The sequence below is a fragment of the Rhinolophus sinicus genome, linkage group LG03, assembly GCF_036562045.2.
Source record: "Rhinolophus sinicus isolate RSC01 linkage group LG03, ASM3656204v1, whole genome shotgun sequence".
NCBI classification, from domain to species: Eukaryota; Metazoa; Chordata; class Mammalia; order Chiroptera; family Rhinolophidae; genus Rhinolophus; species Rhinolophus sinicus.
In genome coordinates, this window is record NC_133753.1 from 50,997,386 (window position 1) to 51,022,578 (window position 25,193).

Sequence of the window (25,193 nt, forward strand, 5' to 3'; positions counted from 1 at the left end):
CAAATCTTCGCTAAGGCAGGATATTTACTATTTGTTTAAAACTATAATATGTAGACTATTATTACACACAGAGTGCTTATTTGTATTTTTTCTAGTTTCTAGAAATTAGTGATATATTCCATAGGACTCATCTCCAAAAGTAGCATAAGAAAAATTATTAAAAATTCATAAATCATTGGCTGTTTCTTATTTTCTCAGTTTTTTGTGTAGAAAAGGTAGTGAGTTTTGAATATCATAAAGGTTCTCAATTCTTTGCTGGTTAAAATCTGCATATGGATCCGTCTTTTAGTTTACTTTTCTGGGGAGCACATTATCATTTCAGTTTCTTAAAATCGGAACAGTAATTCAAATTTGTGTTAGGTTGTTGTATGCTTTCTAACATTAAAAAAATAGGCAGCAATTGTAGTGTCATGCCATTCTTGCAGATCTGTTTTGAATTGCCTTCTAATATATACTTTATCAGGGATTATAAATATTAGATTTTTTTAAATGTTTTAATAACTTGGTTGTAACTTTGCATGCATGTAGAAAGATAATTTGAAATACTTTGATCACTTATCAGAATATCTTAATCCATTTAATTGTATTTTAATAAAAAAACAAATAGAGATACCTTTAAAATGTGAATGTAAATTAAGAACTTCTCACTAAAAGTCTTTAATAGAGTTATTAAAAGAACTGTGGTTTTCTCAGTACAGTGTATGTAAAGGGATGGATTGGCCAGCCAGTTTTTGATTTTCATGTTTCTTTTCTTCTTATTTCTTATGTTAACTGCCTTTAGATATGAAAGCACTTTCATGTTGGTATTAAGCGCTCAAGTTCAGGAACTATTCACAGGTGAACCACAAAATGATTTAATATGTACAATCTAAGTAAAAATATGGGTTTTCTTTTAAAATTTGAAAGTATTCTCAAGACACATTGGAAGATCATAATTCAATTTTTAAAACTTATTTTGAAAAAAATTTCAAACCTGCCAAAAAGTTGCAAGAGTAGAGAACTTCTGATAGATTATTATTCAGGTAACATTTTGCCGCATTTGCCTTCTCTCTCTTCCTTCACGCCCTCTTTCTTACCTCCTCCCGTTTTTTACCAATTTGACATAATTCTTTTTTCAGCTTTATTGAGGTGTAATTGACAAATAAAATTGTAAGATATTTAAAGTGTACATCATGATGGTTTGATATTTGTATACATTGTGAAAGGATTCCCCCCATCAAGTAATTAACACATCACCTCACATATTTACCTTTTGTATGTGTGTGTGTGTGAGAATGTTTAAGTTTGCTCCCTTAGCAAATTTCATTTATACAATACAGTGTTATCAGCTATAGTCATCATGTTGTACATTAGATCCTCAGACCTTATTAATCTTGAAACTGAAAGTTTGTACCCTTTTACCAACCTCTCTCTGTTTTGCCCACTCCCTACCCCCTGGCAACTACTATTTCTTTTCTTTTTAAAAAATATATTGTATGTTGCCTCTCAGGATAGTGCATCACATACTCCTGTGCATCACTGTTATTTGTAGAAGTGATTCTCTCAGAATCTACTTGAGAATATTTTACTCAACATTCATTTAACTTAATATGTTTTCCTTTTAAAAGATGAAAAGTTTAGGCTTTGACTCAGTGTAAATAACTGTTATATTCAAATTTAATAGAAACTTAAATATTTGTTTTGCTAAATTAATGGGAGCAAAAAATTTGGGGACAATTTGATTATGAAGAAGAACATTTTATAAGGGCTTTTGTACTCCATCCTGGGAGTTTCTTAATGTGTGCCATTAAAACTTTTATTTGAAATGACTTCCTAATTTTGGACCATGGAAACTTTTGGATATTATTAAAACTTATTTGAAATTAGGTCCTAATCTCGGACCATAGACACTTTTCAATATTTGATACATGTGGGTACCAATTATATTTTGAACTCAAAATATTAAATGTTTTAATATAGCACATATTAAAAAGTATTTTGGGGGAAAAATAGATACTAATTTAGCCATCTTTTGTTCTGAATTAGGAAGCTCTGGAGGAATATGTGAAAAAAGTAAACTCTATTCAGATGGTAAAAAGAAGTCCTTAAATACTGGAATTATTACTGTGCAGAACTATGGGTCTCATGTGCCCCCCAAAGTCTCTCACATTACTTTTGCTCATGAAGTTGGACATAACTTTGGATCTCCAGTAAGTATCGCCTAATTATTAGATTTAAAAAAAGTTGTTAACCTACCTTTCATGTTAAGTGGTTTTTTGTTTGTTTACAGTGAAAACAAATATTTAGTTTTTATGTGTCAGAACATAGTCATGCACGTGACCATATTGAAAGGGAGGAAAATATAATATTTGTGATTAAAATATGTCAGCATAACAATGCCAGAATTCTCTTAAGGCAAGGAATTTTGTCTATTTCATTCACTTCTATGTCTCCTAGCCCTAGAACAGTGCCTGGTACATGATTTATTCAAATATCTGTTGAATGAGATTCACTTTTCATTGTCTAAAAGTACATGGCTATTAATTTTCAATGTTAGCAGATTGTGGAGTGGTGTTTTTTTTGTTTGGTTTTCATTAAAGCATTATTGGGGTTTACTAGATTTGTCTTTGTCTACTGTGGAATAAGATTGATATTTTAAAATCTTTCAGTATGGAAAAATTTTAACATACACAAAAGTAGCGAAAAATAGTATAACAAACTCTCATATGCCTGTCATCCAGAACAGGGGTCTGCATACTTTTTCTGTAAAGTGCCTGTTAGTAAATATTCTAGGCTTTGGGGGTAACATTTGGTCTCTGTTGCATATTTTTTCTTTATTGTTTTCCAATCCTTTAAACATGGAAAAACCATTCTTAGCTATGTTATATTAAAACTGGTTGTGGGCTGCAGTTTGCCAACCTCTGGTTCAGATTCAACAATTATCAAGGTTTTTTGACAACTCCTGTCTGTATTTCTTCCTTTTTCTTTGTAAGGCATTAGAAGCAAATCCATTTATTCTTACATGTTTTAGTATACATCTCTAAAAAAAATAGACATTTTCTTACACAATCACAGTGTGGTTATGATATGTGACGAAATGAACAATTTTTTGGTGTCATGTAATACCCAGTCCATTACATTGATTTTCAAGTGACTCAAAGATTAATACACACAGAAATGCAAAATACTGAAAGATAGTCTATCTTTGTGATTTTGTCAGGGCTTATTAAAATAACAAGTTTGGGGAATTTTCATTTGAAAAATACATGTAAATTCATTTTACTTGCACCTTATCACATGTAAAAATGGAAATTTTTGTGAATTTACAAAAATACATACTTGTAGATTAAAATCCTCAAATGTGCTTCTCTAATTTTCTCCCGGTTTATAAAATATAACTGCTACTTCACTGAGTTGCAAGTCTTTCCTCTTCTAAATCCCAATCGGAAATTGATAGATTATTATCAACACTCTTAAAGAAAGTATTTAAAATATATTCAGTCTCTCTACCTCTTGACTGCTTTTACGATCTGTTCTTAAAAGAGTAATTGAAATTTTAGAGATGAGCAGAGAACTGTTGTTCATGGTTAATTTACATTTTCAAGGGCACTTAAATGTCCTCTCTCCACTCCCTGTTCTCTTGATTCCAGCCCTTACCAGGAGAATTGCAGTACTCTTCTAACTACTCTTCTGTCCTATAGTCTAGGGCCTCTCAAATCTTACTGTATGGATAAATTACCAAGGGTCTTAAAATACAGATTCCGGTCGGGGAGTCTTTGGTGGGGCATGAGTTTCTGCATTTCTCAGAAACTCCCAGGTGCTGCTGTTGCTGCTGGGCTGTAGACCACACTTGGAGCAGGGAATCTAGTCTGTTCTTTTTTCTCTTCCTGTCTAATCTGTTCCCTACCCAGTTGCCAGAGAGGTGTTTTTAGTACAATAACGTGAGATTACTTATTGTCTAATGGACAAATTGGCTCATGTTCTTTGCCTCCCTTGCTATCTTTACCTATCATACCAGACTACTTTTAATGACTCTACCATGCTTCATCACACCCCATTCTTTTGTGCATGTTGTTCACGCTACCCTTCATATGCCTAGTAGGTACTTAGTAAGTATTTATTAAGTAATTTATTAGTAAGGTCAACCAGAACCACAAATTCCTGAGCCTGTCTTCTTGGTACCTTTATCTGAAATCTGTCTTTATCTCTCCTGTTACACATCTATATACTAGATCAGTGTTACCGTACTTTCACTGAGTGGTTCGTACTGTCCATTATACTTACATATTTATCCTATCCCAAATATTTATTGCATACCTATTGTTAACCACTTTATAAGCTTTGTTGTGGGATGGTTTAATCATAAATTAGACAGATTTCTCTCTCAATATGAAGATTCTAATATATACCCATTCTTACCAGATTAATCTTTGTCTAGGTATAGTTTTGATCATTCTGATCATGTCAACTTCTGTTTACAGCTTACTTCTTAGCACATGTTGATACTACTAATAAACTTTCCTATCTTAGCACTTAAAGTTTTCCATAATTTGGGTCCAGGTATGTTTCCAATGTTGTCTCCCCCACTCCTGTCAAGTTAAGTAATTTACAGTCCTTTAAAACTTTCCAAAAAAACAAACAAAAAAAACTTTCCTTATGCCTATTGAAATCTTGATCCATGCTGTTATATAATGTAAATTAATATGGCCCTTTTGTCAGGCAGTTTGACAGTGTGTTTCAAGACCCGTAAAAGTTTGACCTTTTAACTCAGTAACTCTACCACTGAAAATCCAACAAAAAGAAATAAATGCAGAATCTGTCAAAGATTTGTGTACATTTCAACAATAAAAATTAAAAATGTATCTGTTGCAATTTTATTTATAATAGCAAACAATTTTAAACAGCCTAAATGGCCCCCACACTAGGAAAGTATCATGGAATGCTCTGCACTCATTTAAAAATTGAGTTTTCCAGTGTTCACCCTACAGTGTTAAACTGAAAGAAGTCATTTATAAAACTGTATACAAGGGGCGGCCGGATGGCTCAGTTGGTTAGTGTGTGAAGAGCATGAGCTTTCAACAAGGTTGCCAGTTCAATTCCCACATGGAATGGTGGGCTGTGCCCCCTGCAAAAGATTGAAAACGGTGACTGGACTTGGAGCTGAGCTGTGCCCTCCACAACTAGATTGAAGGACAATGACTTGGAGTTGATGGGCCCTGGAGAAACACACTGTTCCCCAATATTCCCCAATAAAATTAAAACAAAACAAAACAAAAAAAACTGTATACAAGGCATAGTACAAATTTTGTATTAAAATATTATATGAGTAGATTCAAGTCACATAGGAAATACACCAAAATTTTAATAGTAGTTAGTGTGGTTGGAATGTGAATTTTCCGTTATCTATTTTTTATTTTCTAAACTTTCTGGAAGAATATATATTGTTTTTATAGTCAGAAAAAAAGCTTTTCTCTTTTCTTATAAAACTAAGATTATAGTTTCTTTGTAAAACCATTCTCTTTATTTGAACTCTTGTAGCACTTTTTGGGGGTACAGTCAAGATGGCCTTTATATTTTGTTTTGTATTTTGTTTATTTATGTGCTTGTTTAATCCCTTTTCTGAGGATGACATATGGCTGGCATACTTGTTTATAATTCTTTCCTTCTTTCATGGCTATTAATGATGAGCCATTACAATATCTTCTAGGCTAGTAAAATAATAATCGATTAGTGGTATCTGTAATGGATTTATGGGGCAGAGAGTCAGACTAGGCAGGGATATCAAAATTTGCTCTCCCTTTTAAATAGTAAGTCCTTGGAGGCCTAAAGACAGCGCTTACTGAACTCTTCTTTATATGTTCATAGTATATTTCAGTTCCTCATTGTATAATATTGGACACTCACTCATATACAGAGGGCACTAAAAAAATGTATACACATTTTAAGAAAGGAAAAAACTATTAAAATTGTAATACTCAATATATACCGATAACAAAAGATGAATACAAGTCACGTGTGACTTCTGCAATTACAAGAGGTGCTCAAAGTGGTTACCATCAGCGTCCAGACACTTCTGATTACGGCAAACTACTGCTTGAGCAACATTGACCAATGTCCACTTGTATACATTTTTTGGCACCCCCGGTATTTATTCAATTGAAAGATGGTAAAATATTCTGTGATAACATCAAGAATTATACAGTATTGAGATTTTTTTCTTTCTAAAATTCTAATGCTGAGAATAATCCTAGTGTAATACATTGTGAGAAACCAAATTGAATTCTGTAGAATGAAAACAAAGCAAGATGATATTGGTGAATAGTAGAGTTGTTAAATGCTCAATGTAGGTTCAGGAGAAAGGCAGGAGTTATCAGGAAATACAAAGGTGACAGTAGAGGCCATATTTTTAATAGTTGCTTCAGATTAGGGAGTAGAAAATGAAAGTGGGCTCTCATAGGCCCTGAGAAGAAACAAAGCCTTTGGGCATTCCTTTTCTTTCTGGAGTGTTGGGTTGTATGGTATTCGAAACAATTTAATTAAAACAGAACTATTACTCTAGGACCCATTGGTCTTTACCCTTCCTGACAGTTGAGGAACATTTCGAGATTTGCTTTGTTTTTAAATGCACTGAATGAGGAGGGGGACCTGTTATAAGCTGGTAATGTTCTCTTTCCTGATCTCAGTGTTGGTCATGTAAGTATGTTTACTTTGACAAAATTCATGGAGCTGTGGTTTGGTACTTTTCTGTATGTATCTGATACTTCAATAATACTTACCAACACCATTAGCTATTTCTGTGCCTGTGCATGTATGTCTCCTGTTTCATTCTGCAAAGCAATGTTTTGGTTTTACCTCTTGGCTTTTCTTAATTTTTATATAAAAATAGATCATTGTGTTTCTATCTCTTTCCAGCATTTACTTATCTTTCTTACGTAATAATTAATAAGTAACTCTCTTAAATGCCTATTCTTTCTTTTTTGTTTCCCGTCTTTCCCCACCTCTGTCGACACTAGCCATAACATGTAATTTAATATGTATTTTAAAGAATATTTAGTAGTTTTTAAGTAGTTTATATTCCTGTCACTAGTTTTAAAAGTAGGTGAATTTATTTTTAAGAGACTCTGATGATACTTTGTTCTGCATTCTACTCCCTAAGTACAAAGCTATAAGTTGTGGTTAGACCTTCACTGATTTCCCCTTCTAAGGGAAAATGGCCCTTACAAGAGCAAATTGTTTTCTTTTTCACAATCTCAAACAATTGTAAGATCTTTTCTAAAGGAGAGTCTGCAAGCTTCCATTGTTCTTCTGATGAGAAAATGACATTTAATCAGATGACCTGAAAACCTTATTTTGCTTCCTGTTTATGTAACTCTATATTCTGTTTGACAGCATGATTCTGGAACAGAGTGCACTCCAGGAGAATCTAAGAATTTAGGACAAAAAGAAAATGGCAATTACATCATGTATGCAAGAGCAACATCTGGGGACAAACTTAACAACAATAAATTCTCACTCTGTAGTATTAGGAATATAAGCCAAGTTCTTGAGAAGAAGAGAAACAACTGTTTTGTTGGTATGTATATTTTCCAACATTTTATTATGAGTATTTTCAAAGTTGAAAGAATTACATAGTGAACACTTACGTATCCACTGCCTACGTTTTATGATTGTTAACACTTTGCTATATTTGCTTTATCACATATTTATCAATCTATCCATCTCTCAATCCATATTTTTGGTTGCAATTTAAAGTGGATTGCATCACTGTACTTCACCCCTAAACATTTCAGCCTACATATCATTAATTGGAGTTCAATATTGTTTGTGATTCTTTTATTTTTTTACATAAGTGACATGAACAAATCTTAAGTCCACCATTTGATGAGGTTTTATAAATAGCGTACCAGTATAACCTATCAAGATATAGAACATTTCTGTCACACCAGAAAGTTCTTTTGTTTCCCTTACCAATCAATCTCTGCTTCCAGTGCACCCACAGAGGCAGCCATTATTCTGATTTATTTCACCATAACTAAATTTTGCTCATTTTACTTCATATAAATGGAATCATACAGCCTTTTATGGAAGGCTGCTTTCACTCAGCATAATATTTTGAGATTCTTCATTAATATTTGTTCCATTTTCATGCTGAGTAATATTGCCCTATATGAGTATATCACAGTTTGCTCGCTCATCCATTCTCCTACTGATGAACACCTGGGCTTTTTAGGTTTGGACCAATACGAATAAAACTGCTATGAAATTCTTTTTTTTTCCTTCTTATTGTGGTAATATATATATAACATAAATTAGTATTTAAACTAACTTTAAGTATACAATTCAGTGGCATTAAGTATATTGACAACGTTGTATAACTAACGACTATCCATTTCCAAACTTTTTTCATCACTCCAATTAGAAATTCTGTAACCATTAAGCAATAACTCCTTTTCCCCTCTATCCCCATTTCCTGGTATCCTCTAATCTATTTTCTGTTTCAACAAATTTGCCGATTTTAGGTAGTCATATAAATGGTATCATATAATACTTGTCCTTGTGTGATTCTGGCTTATTTCACTTAGTGTAATATTTTCAATATTCATCCAAGTTGTAGCACGTGTCAGATTGCCATACCTTTTTTATGGCTGAATAATATTCTATTGTATGGATATAACACATTTTGTTTATCCAGTCATCTGTTATGCCTCTCTTGTGACATTTAATGTTCTAAATATTATACCGTGTATTATGATTTTTTTGGGTTCTTGTTCTATTTCTCAAGATTATAAGTTACTTGAGGGCAAAATCAAGGCTGCTCACCTTGCACATGAAGAACACTCAAAGATGGATTTAAACATGATAGCAAAGTGGTAGTTTTTCTAAAGCTTCTTGACGTGGAAATGCTACATAGACTGTTTATTTGTAAACCAGGTTTTCACAATAAACTTTCTGGTTGAAGTTGACTTTGAAAAATGCATATTACTTTGTAGGTATCATGGGAAGTACATTTGGTTCTTAAATTATAACGAAATGTGTGCCCATTATAATTTTTGCATTTAAACAGCACTTTTTCTCTGTGTTTAAGCTGTTAGCAATTAGCTGATTTAAAGAACTATTTCTATGTGAGATATAAATTAATGTGTAATAAATATTGCATCAAAGGTTTTCTGGTTTTATCATTTTTCCTCCTTAATTGCATGTCACGTGGATTAAAAAATGATTATTACTAGACTTTAGAAAAACTATTATTGTTTACTGTGTGCATGCATCTAGTTTTAGAGAACAAAACAGATCGTATAAAATGAAAGAGAGGGATGGAGCTTCAATTACCTCTAAGATTTCCTTTAATATTTGATGTGGTTAAAGATAAGGAATGAACTTTCTAAAGCTAGTCTTTCTAGAATAATTTTTATTCAGATATCCCTTGTGTTGAATTCCTGTGTTTGAGATTTGTTCCCTTCTACTTACTTATTTCTTAATTTCAAGTCTATACTACAGTCGTTTTCCCCATTGATTTGGTATAGAAAGAAAAGAACATGAGATTTTTAGGTCTTAAGAGACCTGGGTTTAGTCTGTGTTTTGCTCATACTGGGGCATCTGGTTTCTAGCAAGGCACAAACTCTCTGGAAGTTACTTTTCTATAAAATAAATTCATTTGATTCTTATCATTTCCCTGTAAATGCTGAAGTTCTCTGATTTTATGATCTTACAAAGAGTAGCATTCCTTTTCTAATTTTAAACCCCATTGACAAAATCAAATAACTTTAAAAGAGAGCCTAAAATTTTTTCTAAAATTATTCATTATGGTTAGACCAGACAGTCTAACCTTGATGAACCAAGATTTGACCCAATACTGATGGGCTGTTTAGGAATACAAAAAGTACATGGTTCTCCCTTAAGGAGCTTGAACTAGCTGAGGAGCAAAACTAATATAAATTAAAAAAAAAAACAGAAAACTTACCAGACTAGTATACAATCAGCCAAATAGAATGTGGGAAATTCCAAAGGACAAAATGACCCGATTTCTTTAACAAATATATAAAAATAAAAAGAAAGGAGGATATCTGTTATATAGTAAAAGAACTTAAGACACATGTCAACCAGAAGCAACCATGGGGAGAGGAGTTGGGGGAACCTTTTGTGGAACTTGATTCAAATAAACCAATTATAAAAAAACAGTTGTGATAAAACTGAACGTGAATTGGCTATTTATTAGATACTATTAAGCATATGGTTAATTTTGTTAGATATGATAATGGTATTATGGTTAGATTTAAAAAGGAAAAAACTCCTTATTTCTTAGATTCGTCCTGAAGTGTTTATAAGAACAAATGACTGGTAGGTGGAGTTGTTTACAATATATTGTTGATAGTTGTTAAAGCTAAGTGATTGGTACATGGGAGTTTATTGTACTTATTCTTTTACTACATCTATGTACGTTTGAAATTTTCTGTCTAACAAAAAAGGTTTAATTTTTTTCTGATTGATGAAACACTAACTTAATTTGTATTTATGTACTATAAATAATGCAGTCATCATTCAGTAAATCTCAGTGTAGCATGGCCTAAATAGAATGTTACCATGTCTAGAAGTGACCTTAGAAGGACAATCAGGTCAGACCCTCTCACTATACAGATGAGGAAACTGAGACCCCAAAAAAGGGAAATGAAGTGCCAGGCCACACTGCTAGTTCGTGACTGAGTGAGTGTTAGAATTAGGTCTCCTAATTTCCAGATTCCTAATTTGTTCTACTATTCTTATTCATCAGAGTTTTCCTTTCTCCCTTTGTTAGGAGGCTCTAAAGAGTTGGTGAATTTTAAATGAAATTAATGTGTGCATGCAATGCTTACTTTGTCTTGTTTATTTTTCTCAGAATCTGGCCAACCTATTTGCGGAAATGGAATGGTCGAGCAAGGTGAAGAATGTGACTGTGGCTATAGTGACCAGTGTAAAGATGAGTGCTGCTATGATGCAAACCAGCCAGAGGGGAAAAAATGCAAGCTGAAACCTGGAAAACAGTGCAGGTACCTTGCTAATACCAGTCATCCTAATGTTTCTATAAAGTCACCGGAAGGTAGTTATGATAAATTTAAAACAGATTAAGAGATGCATGTGGTTTGAAACTTTGTCTTTATTTGTTGTTGTTTTATTTAGATTTTTCCAGAAATTTTTTTTAAATTTTTAAAAAATTTCCATAGCATTGGTTGGTGCACTGTTGTTGGCAGATTGAACTACTTGTAATTTGTGTTGTGGGTGTTAAAAAAAGGACATGCAGAAGATGCTCAATGAAATATTATTTAGTTTTCAACTTTAAAAATGTGACTATCTATATTTTTAGAATCTTAATTTTGAATATTTAGGTAATAAGCATTCCATACACTCTTATAACTTGGTATCATGTAACTATTTCACTTGTCAAGTTACTTTGGTAGTAATAGATACAAGCAATACAATATTGTTTGCAATACTTTTTAAATGGCTGGTCTGTGTGTCATAGTTAGATTTTAGCATATAAATGTGAGAAAAATTGATAAATTGACTAATGTATGATGTAACTATGAAAAACACTGATAAGTTGCCTAATACTAAATCCATTTTCTAGTATAGCCTTTTAAAGGCAAATAGAGTAAGAATGCCTTGCTTATAAAAACAAGACAGTCACTTTTATATGCTTAATAGAATGTTGAAATTTAATAGCCTCTTCCACTATTTGAAGTTTTATACCAGTAACATATTTACCATTTGAAAGATGAGATTGACAATTTGAAAATTAGGACCATATCTGTGTATATAGGAAATACCCTAGTGATTTTCTTTAATCATTTAATGTTTCCTCTAGTCCAAGTCAAGGTCCCTGTTGTACAGCAAAGTGTTCATTCAGGTTAAACAATGACAAGTGTCGGGATGATTCAGACTGTGCAAAAGAAGGAAAATGTAATGGCATTACAGCTCTCTGCCCAGCATCTGACCCTAAACCAAATTTTACAGACTGTAATAGACAAACACAAGTGTGCATTAATGGGGTAAGCGTTTGATTTATATGTTTTTAATTAGTCTTATAAAACCTACTTTTGCAGAATAATTGTTGATCTTAAAGCTGCACTGTTAAAGTAAATAATCTTGGTTAGTTCAGTGTGGTTGGCAGATTGAACTTCCATATAATATTCCTATTTCCCCACAAAGACATGAGTGTATTCTATAGTCAGTACTAGATGATTAGTTACTGACTTGTCATTCATCTTTCTACTGTGTGTGTGTGTGTGTGTGTGTGTGTGTGTGTGTGTGATATTCCCTAGAGAAAAATAGTTATTCAACTAGTCATGTGACTTTGTACTGCTTTTAAGTTTTATAAATTAATATCTTTAATAACCTAAATAAAAAGTTTTTTAATAGCTTAAATAAAAGAATGTGAAGCTTTTAAAGCTTTCTTGGCTAAATAATCACTTTCTTCTACATGAGGAAAAATTCATTTTTCTCTTCTTACAAAGGAGACATGATAAATAACATAAAATTGATGCTCATCTACTCTTATTCTGTTTTTGCTTTAAGATTTTTTTAAGTTACTATTTCTTTAAAATATTTGCTATCTTATTTGCACTTACTCTTTTTCAAATGTGTTTATATGATCCATTTCTGATACTAAGCTATGCTTTTTATTTCCAACTTGTGTTTCTACTTAATTATTTTGGCACTGGAAGCTTATATCTGTTTGTCTGTTACTGTGAACAATAAGTTTGACTATATAGGGATTACATAATTTGTCTTTCATTTTTCTTTCAGCAATGTGCAGGTTCTATCTGTGAGAAATACGGCTTGGAGGAGTGTACCTGTGCCAGTTCTGATGGCAAAGATGATAAGGAATTATGCCACGTCTGCTGTATGAAGAAGAGTAAGGCTTTTAAAATACAAGAATGTAAAATCTGTTTCAAACACCTTATTTTCTCCTAAATTTTAAGTGTTAAACTTTGATATACATTTTGGACAAATAATTTCCAACTAAACTGATCCTCTTGAGAAGAATTTTAAATGTAGCATAGCATTGTGTTTCTAGTATTAAGGTCCCTACAGTGTTTTAAAAATGATAGACAAAAACCTGCCAGCTTTATGGCAATGATTAATATAAACACTGTTAGAAGGTTTTAAAGCCATTGTGGGCACTAAGTCCAAAATTGCTGGTTGTTAGTTTATATTGTAACATTTAAGGTGAATTACCAGTGATGTTATCCACCCTAACTAATGAAAGTCTATATAATATGCCATGATAATGGTTTTTAGGCCGTTTCTTCCTTCTTACCTCTCTCCCCAACTAGCCTGCTAGGAAATCTGATCTTCAACTTATATTGGGACTTCTTTTCCAGTGGACCTATCAACTTGTGCCAGCACAGGGTCTGCGCAGTGGAGCAAGCAGTTCATGGGTCGAACCATCACCCTGCAACCTGGATCTCCTTGCAATGATTTTAGAGGCTACTGTGATGTTTTCATGCGTTGCAGATTAGTAGATGCTGATGGTCCTCTAGCTAGGCTTAAAAAAGCAATTTTTAGTCCAGAGCTTTATGAAAACATTGCTGAATGGATTGTGGTAAGTATAGTTTTTATTTATAAAGAAACCATATCTTAAAATGGTTTGATCATAATTTTACTTGGCCAGAGGTTACCCATGTTATGAGAAAATCACTTCTTTCCTATTTATACTGGAATTACTTTATCTGAAGAATGCTTTTTCAAGTGACCAGAATCTCCACATGTATATCCTTCCTAGGTAGGTAGGTAGGTGATGGGAGCCATTCTCTTTTACTCTGCTTCTTAGTTCATGTCCTAGATGGGTTACTTCCTTCTTTGGTCCATATGATTAGGGCATTTCAAGGGAGTTTTTCCTCGAGTTGTTTTGGAAAACCCTATTTGCTTTTTGTTTTCTCCTTTGTCTCAGCATGACAGATAGCCAGCTGTGGGTTCTACTTTGCTGAACAGGAGAGATGAAAGAAATTGGTGATTTTATGAAGGTTTTTTTTTCTTACATTTCAGTATAATTTCTAGGTCTTCATCTTGTCTGTGATAGGAAATGTTGAACAGGGTAAGATCAGATACGGAGCCTTTTGCAGATTTGTTAATGATTATGGATTTTCATCCAACATAAATCTAAACTGTATTATTTTTAAGCCTGCATATCTCCAAGTTGTACAGATGTTAAATTACCTAAAATTTTCTTAGAAGATTGCAGAGAATTACTATATTAAGTCACTTAAATATTCAAGTTTCTAAGTGATTACATTAAAATATCAGTAGGAGGCTTGCAAGTGATGTATTTGAGAGAGTGTATTACACCTGAACTGAATGAGTTTGCATTGGAAATTAACTTAGAAGTCAGCTCTTCCCCTCAACCCTATTCCCAAATTTTTTCTTACGATTTTTTTATGTGTGTGTTCAGGACTGAGTATGCCTTAAAACACACAAAAAAGTTGCCTTTGTGGGGTGTCACCCTTTTTGGTACTCTTGTCATAACATTCTACAATAAAAATTTTGGCATTATTTCCAGCATTAAAATGGTGTTTATTGCACGTAGAAGAATATACTTTGCATGTTAGAATGTGTGGTTTTTAGATATGTAGTAACTAGGTAGTGGGAGAATCATTGACATTGGATTTAGGAGACCTAGGTTTTATGCCAAATAATTGGGCAATTAATTTAACTTAGGTCTCTTTAAAACATGATGTGTTACTCATTTTTGTACTCCTGTGCTTGGTGCATAATAGGTGTTCAAAAATGATTTGGTAAACTTAAGGTACCGTATTTTGCCGTGTATAATGTGCAATTTTGCCCAAATTTGTGAGGGAAAAATAAGCATGCACATTATACATGGGTAGTAGTAATTCCGTATCTGTATAAATGTTTTTCTTTTATTTATGCTTATGAGTTAAAAGTGTAACTCTAGAAATCAGTAACTGTATCCATATGCAAAATAATACCCTGGAATACTATAATCAGTTTTGTTGAACTTACCACGAACTTGCAATGACTGATGAAGAGTTCTTGGCCTTCTATGATGCGTAAATATCAGAAATTTGTTACTGGTACATAAAATTTTTTGTACCTTACATCTGTTCTTGTGTTCTGTAATTATTTATTACATAAAATCTCTTGTACTACAATATGTTTAAAAAATGCTAAAATTCCTTTGTAATACAAAAAACAAGTGCCTAAATGTAAACAAGTGAAATTTTGAATTAAAAAATTAACACGGAAGATTTTTTTCCCCTGAAAGTTTGGGCCAAAAACGTTGGTGCACATTATACATAGCAAAATACGGTACTTTGTGACATTACGGTGAAGTGGAACAAGTATGAGCCTGGGCTTGGGAATTACGCAAGGACTCAGATCATCCTAGCATTTCTCAGTTCTGTGACTTAAAAGTAGCTTACATTTTTTGGCCCTTTACTTCCCCATTTTGAACTCAGATCCAGTTGTTTTTCTTTTTTATGATTCTCTCTCTTAAGAATAACTTGAGATCTGGTATACTTGTTGACTATAGAGAAAAATGTGTTCAGAAAAGAAATCTGATGTGGGGAACTCATAGTTATGTTCTGCCAGATATTTTAGGTTTTCTAGATAAGATATTATATCATTTAAAAATAGGGTTTTTTTTTATGTTTCTCCATTATCTCTGATTTTGACTTAGTTTTAATTAGAATTTCAAAAGCTCGTTTATTCCTATTAAAATATTTAATAGAAATAATCTTTTTATTTAAAGTAGTTTTCAAACCTGTTTTTCATGTTTTAGATTGAGGATTTAATGCTTCCTAACAATGAATTAACAATATGAAGTCTTTTCTTGTGCTCTGTAACTGATTAATCAGGCACTTACAGGTTTATAGAAGTTTGCCTTGAGTGTAAAATGCTTTGATTTTATATCATTGTTGCCATTCACATGCCACTCTTTCAAATATATGGTCTCTACTGCCTGAAGGGTACCAGTAAGCTGTTGCTGCATTTGTGGGCATTAACCAGGTCAACAGTAAGATGAGAAATATCCAGTTTCTTATAAGTTGTCTCATTTGTGTTACATGCAGAATTCACTTGTATAGCAGAGTTTATTTTGCTACATTACAGCTCACACTTTGCTGTTTCCTGGTGTCAGGAAACTGCCCTTTTAGTTAGTGATACAGTATAGTTTATTAGGATGCTCTGGTACAAAAAGCTATGAAAGGAAGGAGGGGTTAGTTTCATTGACTTTCCTGTCCAGTGGTGCCTAGTAGCTTTTTGTTCCTTTTCTGTTGAATGCTATTGCATCTTTTCTCTTCATGTAGGGTAGAGTCAGAAGATTCATAGCAGTTTAATACTTCAGGGCATGAGTTATTGACTGCTACTAATATAATGGAAATGATGTGATAAAGGCATTTACTTTCTTTTCTGGAAAAGTTTTTGACAAGTGTTTTGAATGTATTTTTCAAAAATACGTTTACTGTATTTGGTGAGTGCCTACTATGTATCTGGCCAGTAGATAATGTTAACCATACTTTGAATTTATCAAGGAATCATCGAGTTCTTGAAAAGCTCGAGAGCGTTCACCAGTAAATCTGCTAAAACCCTGTATCATTATCTCCTTTTCTTTAAGTGGGGTTTGAGGGCATTGGTAATTCTTTTTCAGTTTTTTCCATAGCTATTGATGTGTTCGGATTTTCCACATCTTTTGTGTTAGGTTTGACGTTGTAGAAAACCCTCTTTGACGTTGTAGAAAACCCTCTTTGACCTTGATTTTTTTTCCAAATTACTGTATTTCCCCCTCCCTTTTTAAATAATTGACTGTTATTTTGTGGCTTTTAAAATTTTAATTTGTTCAGATTTACAGGAGTTTGTCTTAATTTTTATTTTGATAATGACCAACAATATTTGTCATTATTAATTTCTGCTCTCATAGTTTGCTGTAATTCTATGTATTAAGTATCTGGTATTCTTTATGAAAGAGAGCAGTGTCTCCCAAGGGCCTCACAGAACATTAGATCCATGGGTTTAGTGGTCAAATGAATGTGGAAAACATTACATAATATACAATCCGGACCTTTTAGAGATTTATGGGAATATTGTGAGAAATCCTGCAATAAAAAATATTTTTAACTTCATTTTCAAACTTACCTGACCTCGGAAGTCTTTATTCATATAAGACCCTAAATATCCTTAGAACTACTGCTGTTGATTAAGAGCAGTAGTTCTCATTCCTGGCTGTACATGAGAAATCACCTTAGAGCTTAGACCCATCAATTCAGAATCTCTTGGGATGTGGCTTAAATATCTGGGTATTTTTAAAGTTCCCCACCTGTTTCTGATGAGGAGCCAGGTTTGACCAACCATTCATCTAGAAAAGGAGTTGTCAAGCTATGGCTCATGAGCCATACACAGCCCACTGCCTATTTTTATATGGCTCACAATTTAGAATGGGTTGACATTTTTAAGTATTTGAAAAAACAATCAAAAGATGTTATCAAAACAATATTCTTTTGAAAGTTATATGAAATTCAGGTTTTGGTGTCCATAAATAATTATTTATTGGAACATGGCCAACTCCCATTCAATTACATATGTCTCTACCTGTTTTTGCACTTTGAGTAGTTGCAAGGGAGTTCCCTGACCACCAGCAGCAACAGCACAGCAGGCACCTGGGAACTTGAAAGAAATGCAAATTTCAGGCCCCACCCTGGCCCCACTGAGTCAGTAGGCGATGATGCATGCTAAAGTTGGTGAATCTTTTTTTTTTAATTACATTGCAGAGATTACAAAAATATAATGTAATGGCTTTTTAAGACATGTAACAGAAAATTTCTATTTTGTCATTCTAATGTGTTGGAAATGGAAGATGGCTGTGAATCTCTAAAGTCCAACATTACCTAGTAGAATAGGCCACAACCCGTGTTACCCCAAAAATAAGACCCAGCCAGACAATCGGCTCTCATGCATCTTTTGGAGCAAAAATTAATATAAGACCTGGTCTTATTTTACTATAATATAAGACTGGGTATAGTATATATAATATAATGTAATATAATATAATGTAATATAATATAATATAATATATAATACTGGGTCTTATATTAATTTTTGCTCCAAAAGACGCATTAGGGCTGATTGTCTGGCTAGGTCTTATTTTCGTGGAAACAGGGTAGATATCACTTATGAAACTTGAACAACAAAGATACAATGTTGTCACAGGGCTTAGCATATGGTAAGGATTCAGTATACATTTGCTAGATTAATGAAACAGATTTCTTAAATGTCATTATTTATATGGAAAAGAATAAAAATTGTGCGTATTAACTTTGAGGCTATAATGTTTTCTGGTTTCTCTCGGTGGTATTTTATCATGCTAGCACAGGCTGAGCTTAAGTAACTAAAAGATTAGTACCCAGTTGCTTTCCGCTTGGCAGATTAGTGTGAGGGGTGCACTTGGGGTGTTGAAGGATAGAACATTTAGTCTAAGTCCAGACTATAGTATTTTCTTCTGAAGGATAAAAAGGAAGCTCTCTGCCCCTGCAGGATAGCATAATCAGTATCACCACAAGGAACTGTGGGCCCCACATGGTCTAGTGACCCACAGGAAGTGTTGAGGGCGTGCTGAGAGGGAGAATTATTAAACATGAGAACATTCACTGAGAGGATTATGTAGTTGACTTTTTCTGAGGATCTTTAAAAACAGATTACATTATGTCTGAAGAGACTTGAGTGCATGTCTTGCCTCTTTTCCCTCACAGGTTTTTTAACTGATACCTGTTTTATCATTTTGTTATCCTGTATGCCCTTTTTGTTTATTTAGATTATTAAATTAAAATTTAAAAACTATTAAAATTAGACTGGTAAATTTTGACTTTTTATTTTGTCATTTTTACTTTTTTTCTACTTTGTAGACCTATTTGTTCTTTTGGCCATATTAAATGACTATTTTGAACATTTGTCTGTTTCTTTTGTAGAATTATTTTCTCAAGCTTAATTTTTGTTTGTTAACTTCAAGGCTGTTTTTTAAAAAACTTTTAAATGTCTTCTCTATGTCTCTTTTAAGGTTCACTTAACACTCATACCTATGAAAGACAAGAGCTTGGTGCATAATTTACACTCATTAAATGTTTGTTGAATGCACGATAGTTCTCCTTTCTTTCAGAGTCTAACAAGTGGACAAATTGTGATCTTTTCTTTTGACATAAAACACGTATTTTGCATTTATTAGTCTGGTTGATATTCTTTCCCCAGATTTTATAGTACACATTAAAGAGAAAACATGATTTAGCATTTAACCCACTCTCTGATAATTCTTTTAAAAGGAACATCAAATACACCATTGTTTTGTTTAGTTTTTCTTGCTATCTTTTGTCCCCTGTGATGTTCCATTTTCCCAAACACTAGACTCTGAAAAGCTACGATTACTGTCACTAAAACACCTCAATCTTGGGCTTTTGAGATACGTAGTTACCTGGAAAAACTTGGAAGAAGGCCAGGAACACTGCTAGAAGAAACTGGAAGTTCTGAAGGATCTGGATGCCACATTTTCCTAAATATCTGTTGACTTGAACTGAAACGAGGTCTTTTTGACCTTTGTTTTCTACAGAGTTATAACCATGGTTAAACCCAGGCTTTCTCCAGTCTGCCTCTCTTATGCCATATTACTTAACATCTCTTTTTAAGACTATAGATACTGAAAAACTAGTATCAGAGGTACCAAAACCACAATTTTTTTATGCCTTATCTCTGTTGTAAGAGCCTTGTCATATTATTTGTATGTGTGGCAATCTAGAAATAATAAATGAGCTGTTAGAAGTGTTTGAAAAAGTCGGTATTTGGAATAGTGACTCGCGTGTAATAGAGTTCAACAAGTACCTTTTTGTGGGTTAGGTATTAAGTTTGTAGGATATAAATTCAAGGAGCTCTCATTCCAGTTTGGAATAGAGAAGACAAGCACATGGAAACATATTTTTAGTTCTGAATAGTGTTTTCACAGAAAATAGGAGAACCTATTTGGGGAAGGTCTCTTTAAGAAGGTGATGCCAAAGCGAACTTCTTAAGGACTAGTAGAAGCAGAGGGTACACAGGTTGAAGTTTTATGGAGAGGGAGCACCTGGAAAAGTCACGGAAGTATGAATTTTTTTAAATAAAAAAAATTATTCTACTTTTTTCCTTTTGAATAGTGTAATTATCTTTTTTTTTTTAATTGACAGAGCAATAAATGGAAAAGTATGCCTTCTTTTTACTCTGGAGCCCAGTCAGCTCAAGATGGGTTTCTTGTGTGTTCTTCAGAAGCTGTATATACCCTTATAAGAAGATATATTTTAAAAAATAAGTGGAATCATGTATATACTTGTACTTTGCTGCACCTTAGTGTGTGCTCAAGTTTTGTTTTTTTCCCCTCTCTCTCCTTATTAATGGTCTATTTTGGAGATCTTTGGAGGGAAGACTTTGAAGGGTTTTACAGAGAAGAGTGACGTAGACAATTCCAGGTGGCGGATGGTTTGAGCAGGGAAGACTGGAAGGAAGGAAATCTGTAAGAGAATATAATGAACATTAGGAAGTGCATCTCGCATAGAAGAACTAGCCCATCAGCCTGAAAATAGTAGGAAGAGCCTGGAGCCTTTGTGCCTATGGATCAGATCACATTAGAGGTGCTACTGCCTCCCCAGAGGGTATTTGGAAATGTACAGTAGTTGTCCAAGTAACTGAGGGGCTCTGTTAGCATTTGATGGTTGATGGCCAGGGATGCGAAGCTTCCTGCATTGCTCAAAATGGTCCCATACCACAGTGCCAACGTGTCTACAATGAGTATGTAGCACTGATCTGCATCCTAATCCCTGATGTGCTTGTTTAAAATGTAGTTGCTTGGGCCCTCCACCAACCAGAACAACTGAATTGGAATTTGTAGGGTTGTGGCCTGAACATGTGGAAGTGCATCTCCCATAACAGAATGAGCCCATCGGCCTGAAAATAGTAAGAAGACCCTTGACCCTTTGCATATTTTAATAAGCATAACAGATAATCTTAGATCACTCAGAAATGGGAACTGTTCCTTTACCATGTGAGTGCAGATTATTTGAGCAGGTCTTCCCAGTCATAGGATTCCTCTTTCACCAGCCAGTTAGATACTCTCAACTTCCCCCAAAACTCTCAGGCAAGTAATAGGATAGAGAGAACAAAAGGGCTAATGTTGAATGGAATCTATTTCCATGTAGTCTCCCAAACTAATGTGCTGTATGTGGGTACAGAACAGAGGTTGACAAACTATGGCCCCTGGGTCAAATCTGGTTTGCGCCCTGTTTTTGTAAATACAGTTGTCCCTCAGTATCCATGGGGGATTGGTTCCAGGACCCCCCACAGATACCAAAATTTGCCGGATGCTTAAGTCCTTTATTTAAGATGTCATAGAACAGTGCATACAGTTGGCCCTCTATATTTGCGGTTTCTCAACCATAGATCAAGAATAGCACTGTTTTTGATCTGCGGTTGATTGAATCCACAGATGAGAAACCTGTGGTTACAATGGGTCAACTGTAATGTTTTACTGGGATATAGCCCTGCTCATGTGTTTGCGTGTTGTCTCTGGCTGCTTTTGCACTGCAGTGGCAGAAAGGAGTTGTTGCGACAGAGACTACATGGCCTACAAAGCCTTAAATATGTATCGTTTGGCCCTTTATAGAAAAAGTTTGCTGATTCCTGGTAGAGACCAATAGCTCTCAATTTTAACTGCATAATGGAATAATCTGGGCAGCTTTAAAAAAATTACTGATGTTAGGACCCTACCCCATTTGAATCTGGGATTTGGTCTGAGTATCTGAGTTTTGAAAACTTTCCAGGTGACTCTAACATACAGCCAAGGTTGACATTGGTATGGAGCAAGAAGAGTACATGTAGCAGTACAAACTGGTGATTGTGGTTCCTTATGTATTTTACTAGGTCAAAGTGTCAGAAATCCAGACAGTAGAGGTAGAAAAAAGGCCCTGCCTCATTAAATGCCATATTTAAAAGGCCTCTGGATGCTAGGAACAGGACAGAAGCTGTGCATAGTTCTTCATGTAACAGTAGGCAGAAATGAAAAGAAATCAACCAGCACTTGAGTTGGCAGACTGAGGGCAGGCCTATATCCCACCTTTTGGTGAATAATGGGTTTATTGTTTGAGGATAAATAAAACAGAAAACAACAGGAGACTATAGAACGTTTATATAACAAGGGAAAGGGAATATTATCCTAAAGATAGGGAGAACAGTTCTATGAAAATTATTTTCTACAGAAACCAAAAGAAAATTTTAGAAAACTCTCTGGCAATCTCAGTAGGATACAAGAAATGGCTTCTGAAAGGTAGATTGTAAATTTGTGGTTTCCAAGCCAGATTTAGCTGTGTAAGCATGTCTCGTATGGTCTATATATTGCTTTTTGAAAATTTGAATGATTTGTCAGCATTTAAAAATGGATTTCACGTAATTCAGATTTGTAGCTTCATCAGTAAGACCGAATTACATTACGCTTTACTCTCTCCTTTCTTGAACAGTTAATACCTAAAGCCATTAGGTGAGGCCAAGCAAGGTAGGCATTCATGCCAGGTGAGGGGAGCTGTAGTGGCACAGAACAGGGTACTGGAGCCTGACCAGAGTGGGGAGGGTAAGGAAGGAGAAGAAGACCGGATGGGGTGTTGGTGCCCAAGCATGGTAGGAAGGATGCCCCACGGAGGGGCGAGGGTTTGGAATATCAGAGTACAAGTGTTGTGAGGAGGGTGTCTGCATAGGAAGGCAGTTCTAAAAGGGACCAGGGCTCCATGGAGAAGTGGCTGATTCCAGGGCTGGGGCATGGAAAGAACATGAACCTAGAAATTTTACTTTATGTCATGAAGTAAAGTGCTCAGAGAATGGTGGGGGTATATCCAGAAGACAAAATAATGATAGTAGTGGATTATATTGAATAAAATAGGAAACCACGAGGGAATAAATAAATTAATTAATTAAAAGTTTGATGAAGGACAGGATATTGACATAGTTCCAAATTATGTCCCTACAAAATACTCATTGACTGCAAAAGAGAAGAGTATCTTTATGGTAAAGTTTGGCTGCTAATACTCAATCAAGTGATCAAGTTAAGGTCATCAGTATGAGATCAAAATCGTGTGTCACTTGATAAGATGCAATGAGAAGAACCCAGCCATCACTTCTGTGATATTCTTACCAAAGATGTATGACCTGAATCTTATCATAAGGAAACATGTGAAAAACCCATATTGAGGGACATTCTTATGTTAAATAACTGACCTGTAATCTTCAAAAGTGTCAAGGTTACACAAACCAAGGAAAGACTGGAATTTGTTTTGTTTGTCCAGAGACTGAAGAAACATGGCAGTTAAGCGTAACACATGATTCTGAATTGGATGGTATTGGGACAAATGGCAAAACTTGAACAGGTTCTGAGGATTAAAATGGTAGTAATGTATCAGTGCTAATTTCCTGATTTTGATGATTATGTTGTGGTTATCTAGGAAAACACCCTTATGTTAGAGAAACCGTGTGCTAAGATGTTCAGGTGTAACAGGGCATCATGCTAGCAACTTACTCTCAGATGGTTCCAGATATTAAAAAGTTCTTTGTATTATACTTGCAACTTTTCTATGAGTTTGAGAGTCACCAAAATTAAACAAATTAAAATTTATGTGTATGTAGGAAAGGCTTTATGCGCATGTGAGAAGAGTGGCTTGGATTATTGTGGGATAAAGAGAACAGTATAGAAGGAGTAGGCTGTTTATTACGAGACCTTAGATCATAGAAAATTTTCTTAAAATAATTTTATTGGCAATGATTAGCAATTACTATATAGGTAGTATAACAATCTGTGTTGTCAATGTGAAAGTTTATTGTTTTAAAGTTGCAACTATTTTGTATGATGTTTATTAGTACATGCTATCTTAAACAAAATTTGAATATTTTGAATTGCAAAATAGACTTAGAATTTATTAAGAATGGAAACAATGATTTTTCTAGAAATAAGATTTCACCAATAATTTTTGAAGTGTTTTTTGTTTGGCTAATTGATTTGTTTAATATGGTTTAAGTTAGAAGTAAAATGTTTAGTTCCTTCTTAGACTGGGTAAAGTTTGCCCGCTTCTAAAATGTGTATATCTTTCCACTTTTTATATTTAAAAAGACTATTAACCTTTAAATAAATGAATATATGATAGATACTACAAGATATATGTATAATATAATGAAAACTAAGCTATATCATATAAAAATAATTTCCTTTAGTAGTCTGGGTCTGAAATTCCAAATGAAATAGAATAACAGGTAAAGAGGGCCTCAAAAAAGATAAGATTTTAGTCTTAACTTTGATGATTAGGAAAAAATATAGAGACTATTTTATAAAATTCTGTCCAGTAGTAAAATTTAAAGTAAGTAATATACTTTCTAAGTAAGTGGAAAATATAAAAGCAAACAAAACATAGTCTGTAAAAGTAATAGGCCAAAAAAAGAGGGAAATATTCAAACTAGAAAATATTTAATAACATGGGAAAATGCAATATAAACTATATTCAGGATGACCCCAGTTTTGCATGTATGTTTATCTAATATGTATGACAGTTATATAGAAAATAGACTGAAAAGGAAATTAGATTGAGTGGATTTTTTTACCTAGGAAGTGAAATTATGGGTGATTTTTGTTTTCTCTTTTATATTTTTTTATATTTAAAGAAATTAATATACATGTGCTTATAATGATATCTGTGTAACTCCCAACCAACAGATGTTCTTTAAAAATTAAAATGTAATGCATTCTATTCTGTATTGTATATAATATAAAATATTTTAAAGTATTTTATAGTTTTTCTCAGTAGAAAATTTTTTTATTTCCAGGCTAATTGGTGGGCAGTATTACTTATGGGAATTGCCCTTATCATGTTAATGGCTGGATTTATTAAGATATGCAGTGTTCATACTCCAAGTAGTAATCCAAAGTTGCCTCCTCCTAAACCTCTTCCAGGTAAGACAATTTGAGCAAGGTATATATATTTATAATACAGAATCATTTAGCAGGTAAAATTGAATTATAAATGAGTCTTTGGTAATTAATTTTATAGTACTTTCTCCTTGAGATTGGGATTACTGGGTGAATTGTTTAGTTGACTTTTAAGTGTGTTTTTTATGAATCCAGTCTAGCTATTAGCTGCCAATTTAATGCTAATTTGTCCTGAGTATCTAAAAATATCTAGACC

General features: G+C 33.7%; 1 protein-coding gene across 21 annotated transcripts in view; it reads left to right on the plus strand.

Annotated features, from left to right (window-relative positions):
- Positions 1–25,193, plus strand: part of LOC109447661 (disintegrin and metalloproteinase domain-containing protein 10) — a 240,849-nt gene that overhangs the window by 211,710 nt on the left and 3,946 nt on the right. For all 21 annotated transcript variants that reach the window (XM_074327662.1, XM_074327659.1, XM_074327660.1 and 18 more), the window contains 7 exons: positions 2,026–2,189; positions 7,369–7,552; positions 10,853–11,003; positions 11,819–12,002; positions 12,760–12,868; positions 13,338–13,558; positions 24,835–24,961. In XM_074327662.1, coding sequence (XP_074183763.1) covers positions 2,026–2,189; positions 7,369–7,552; positions 10,853–11,003; positions 11,819–12,002; positions 12,760–12,868; positions 13,338–13,558; positions 24,835–24,961 — 1,140 coding nt within the window. The remainder of the gene's footprint in view (positions 1–2,025; positions 2,190–7,368; positions 7,553–10,852; positions 11,004–11,818; positions 12,003–12,759; positions 12,869–13,337; positions 13,559–24,834; positions 24,962–25,193) is intronic.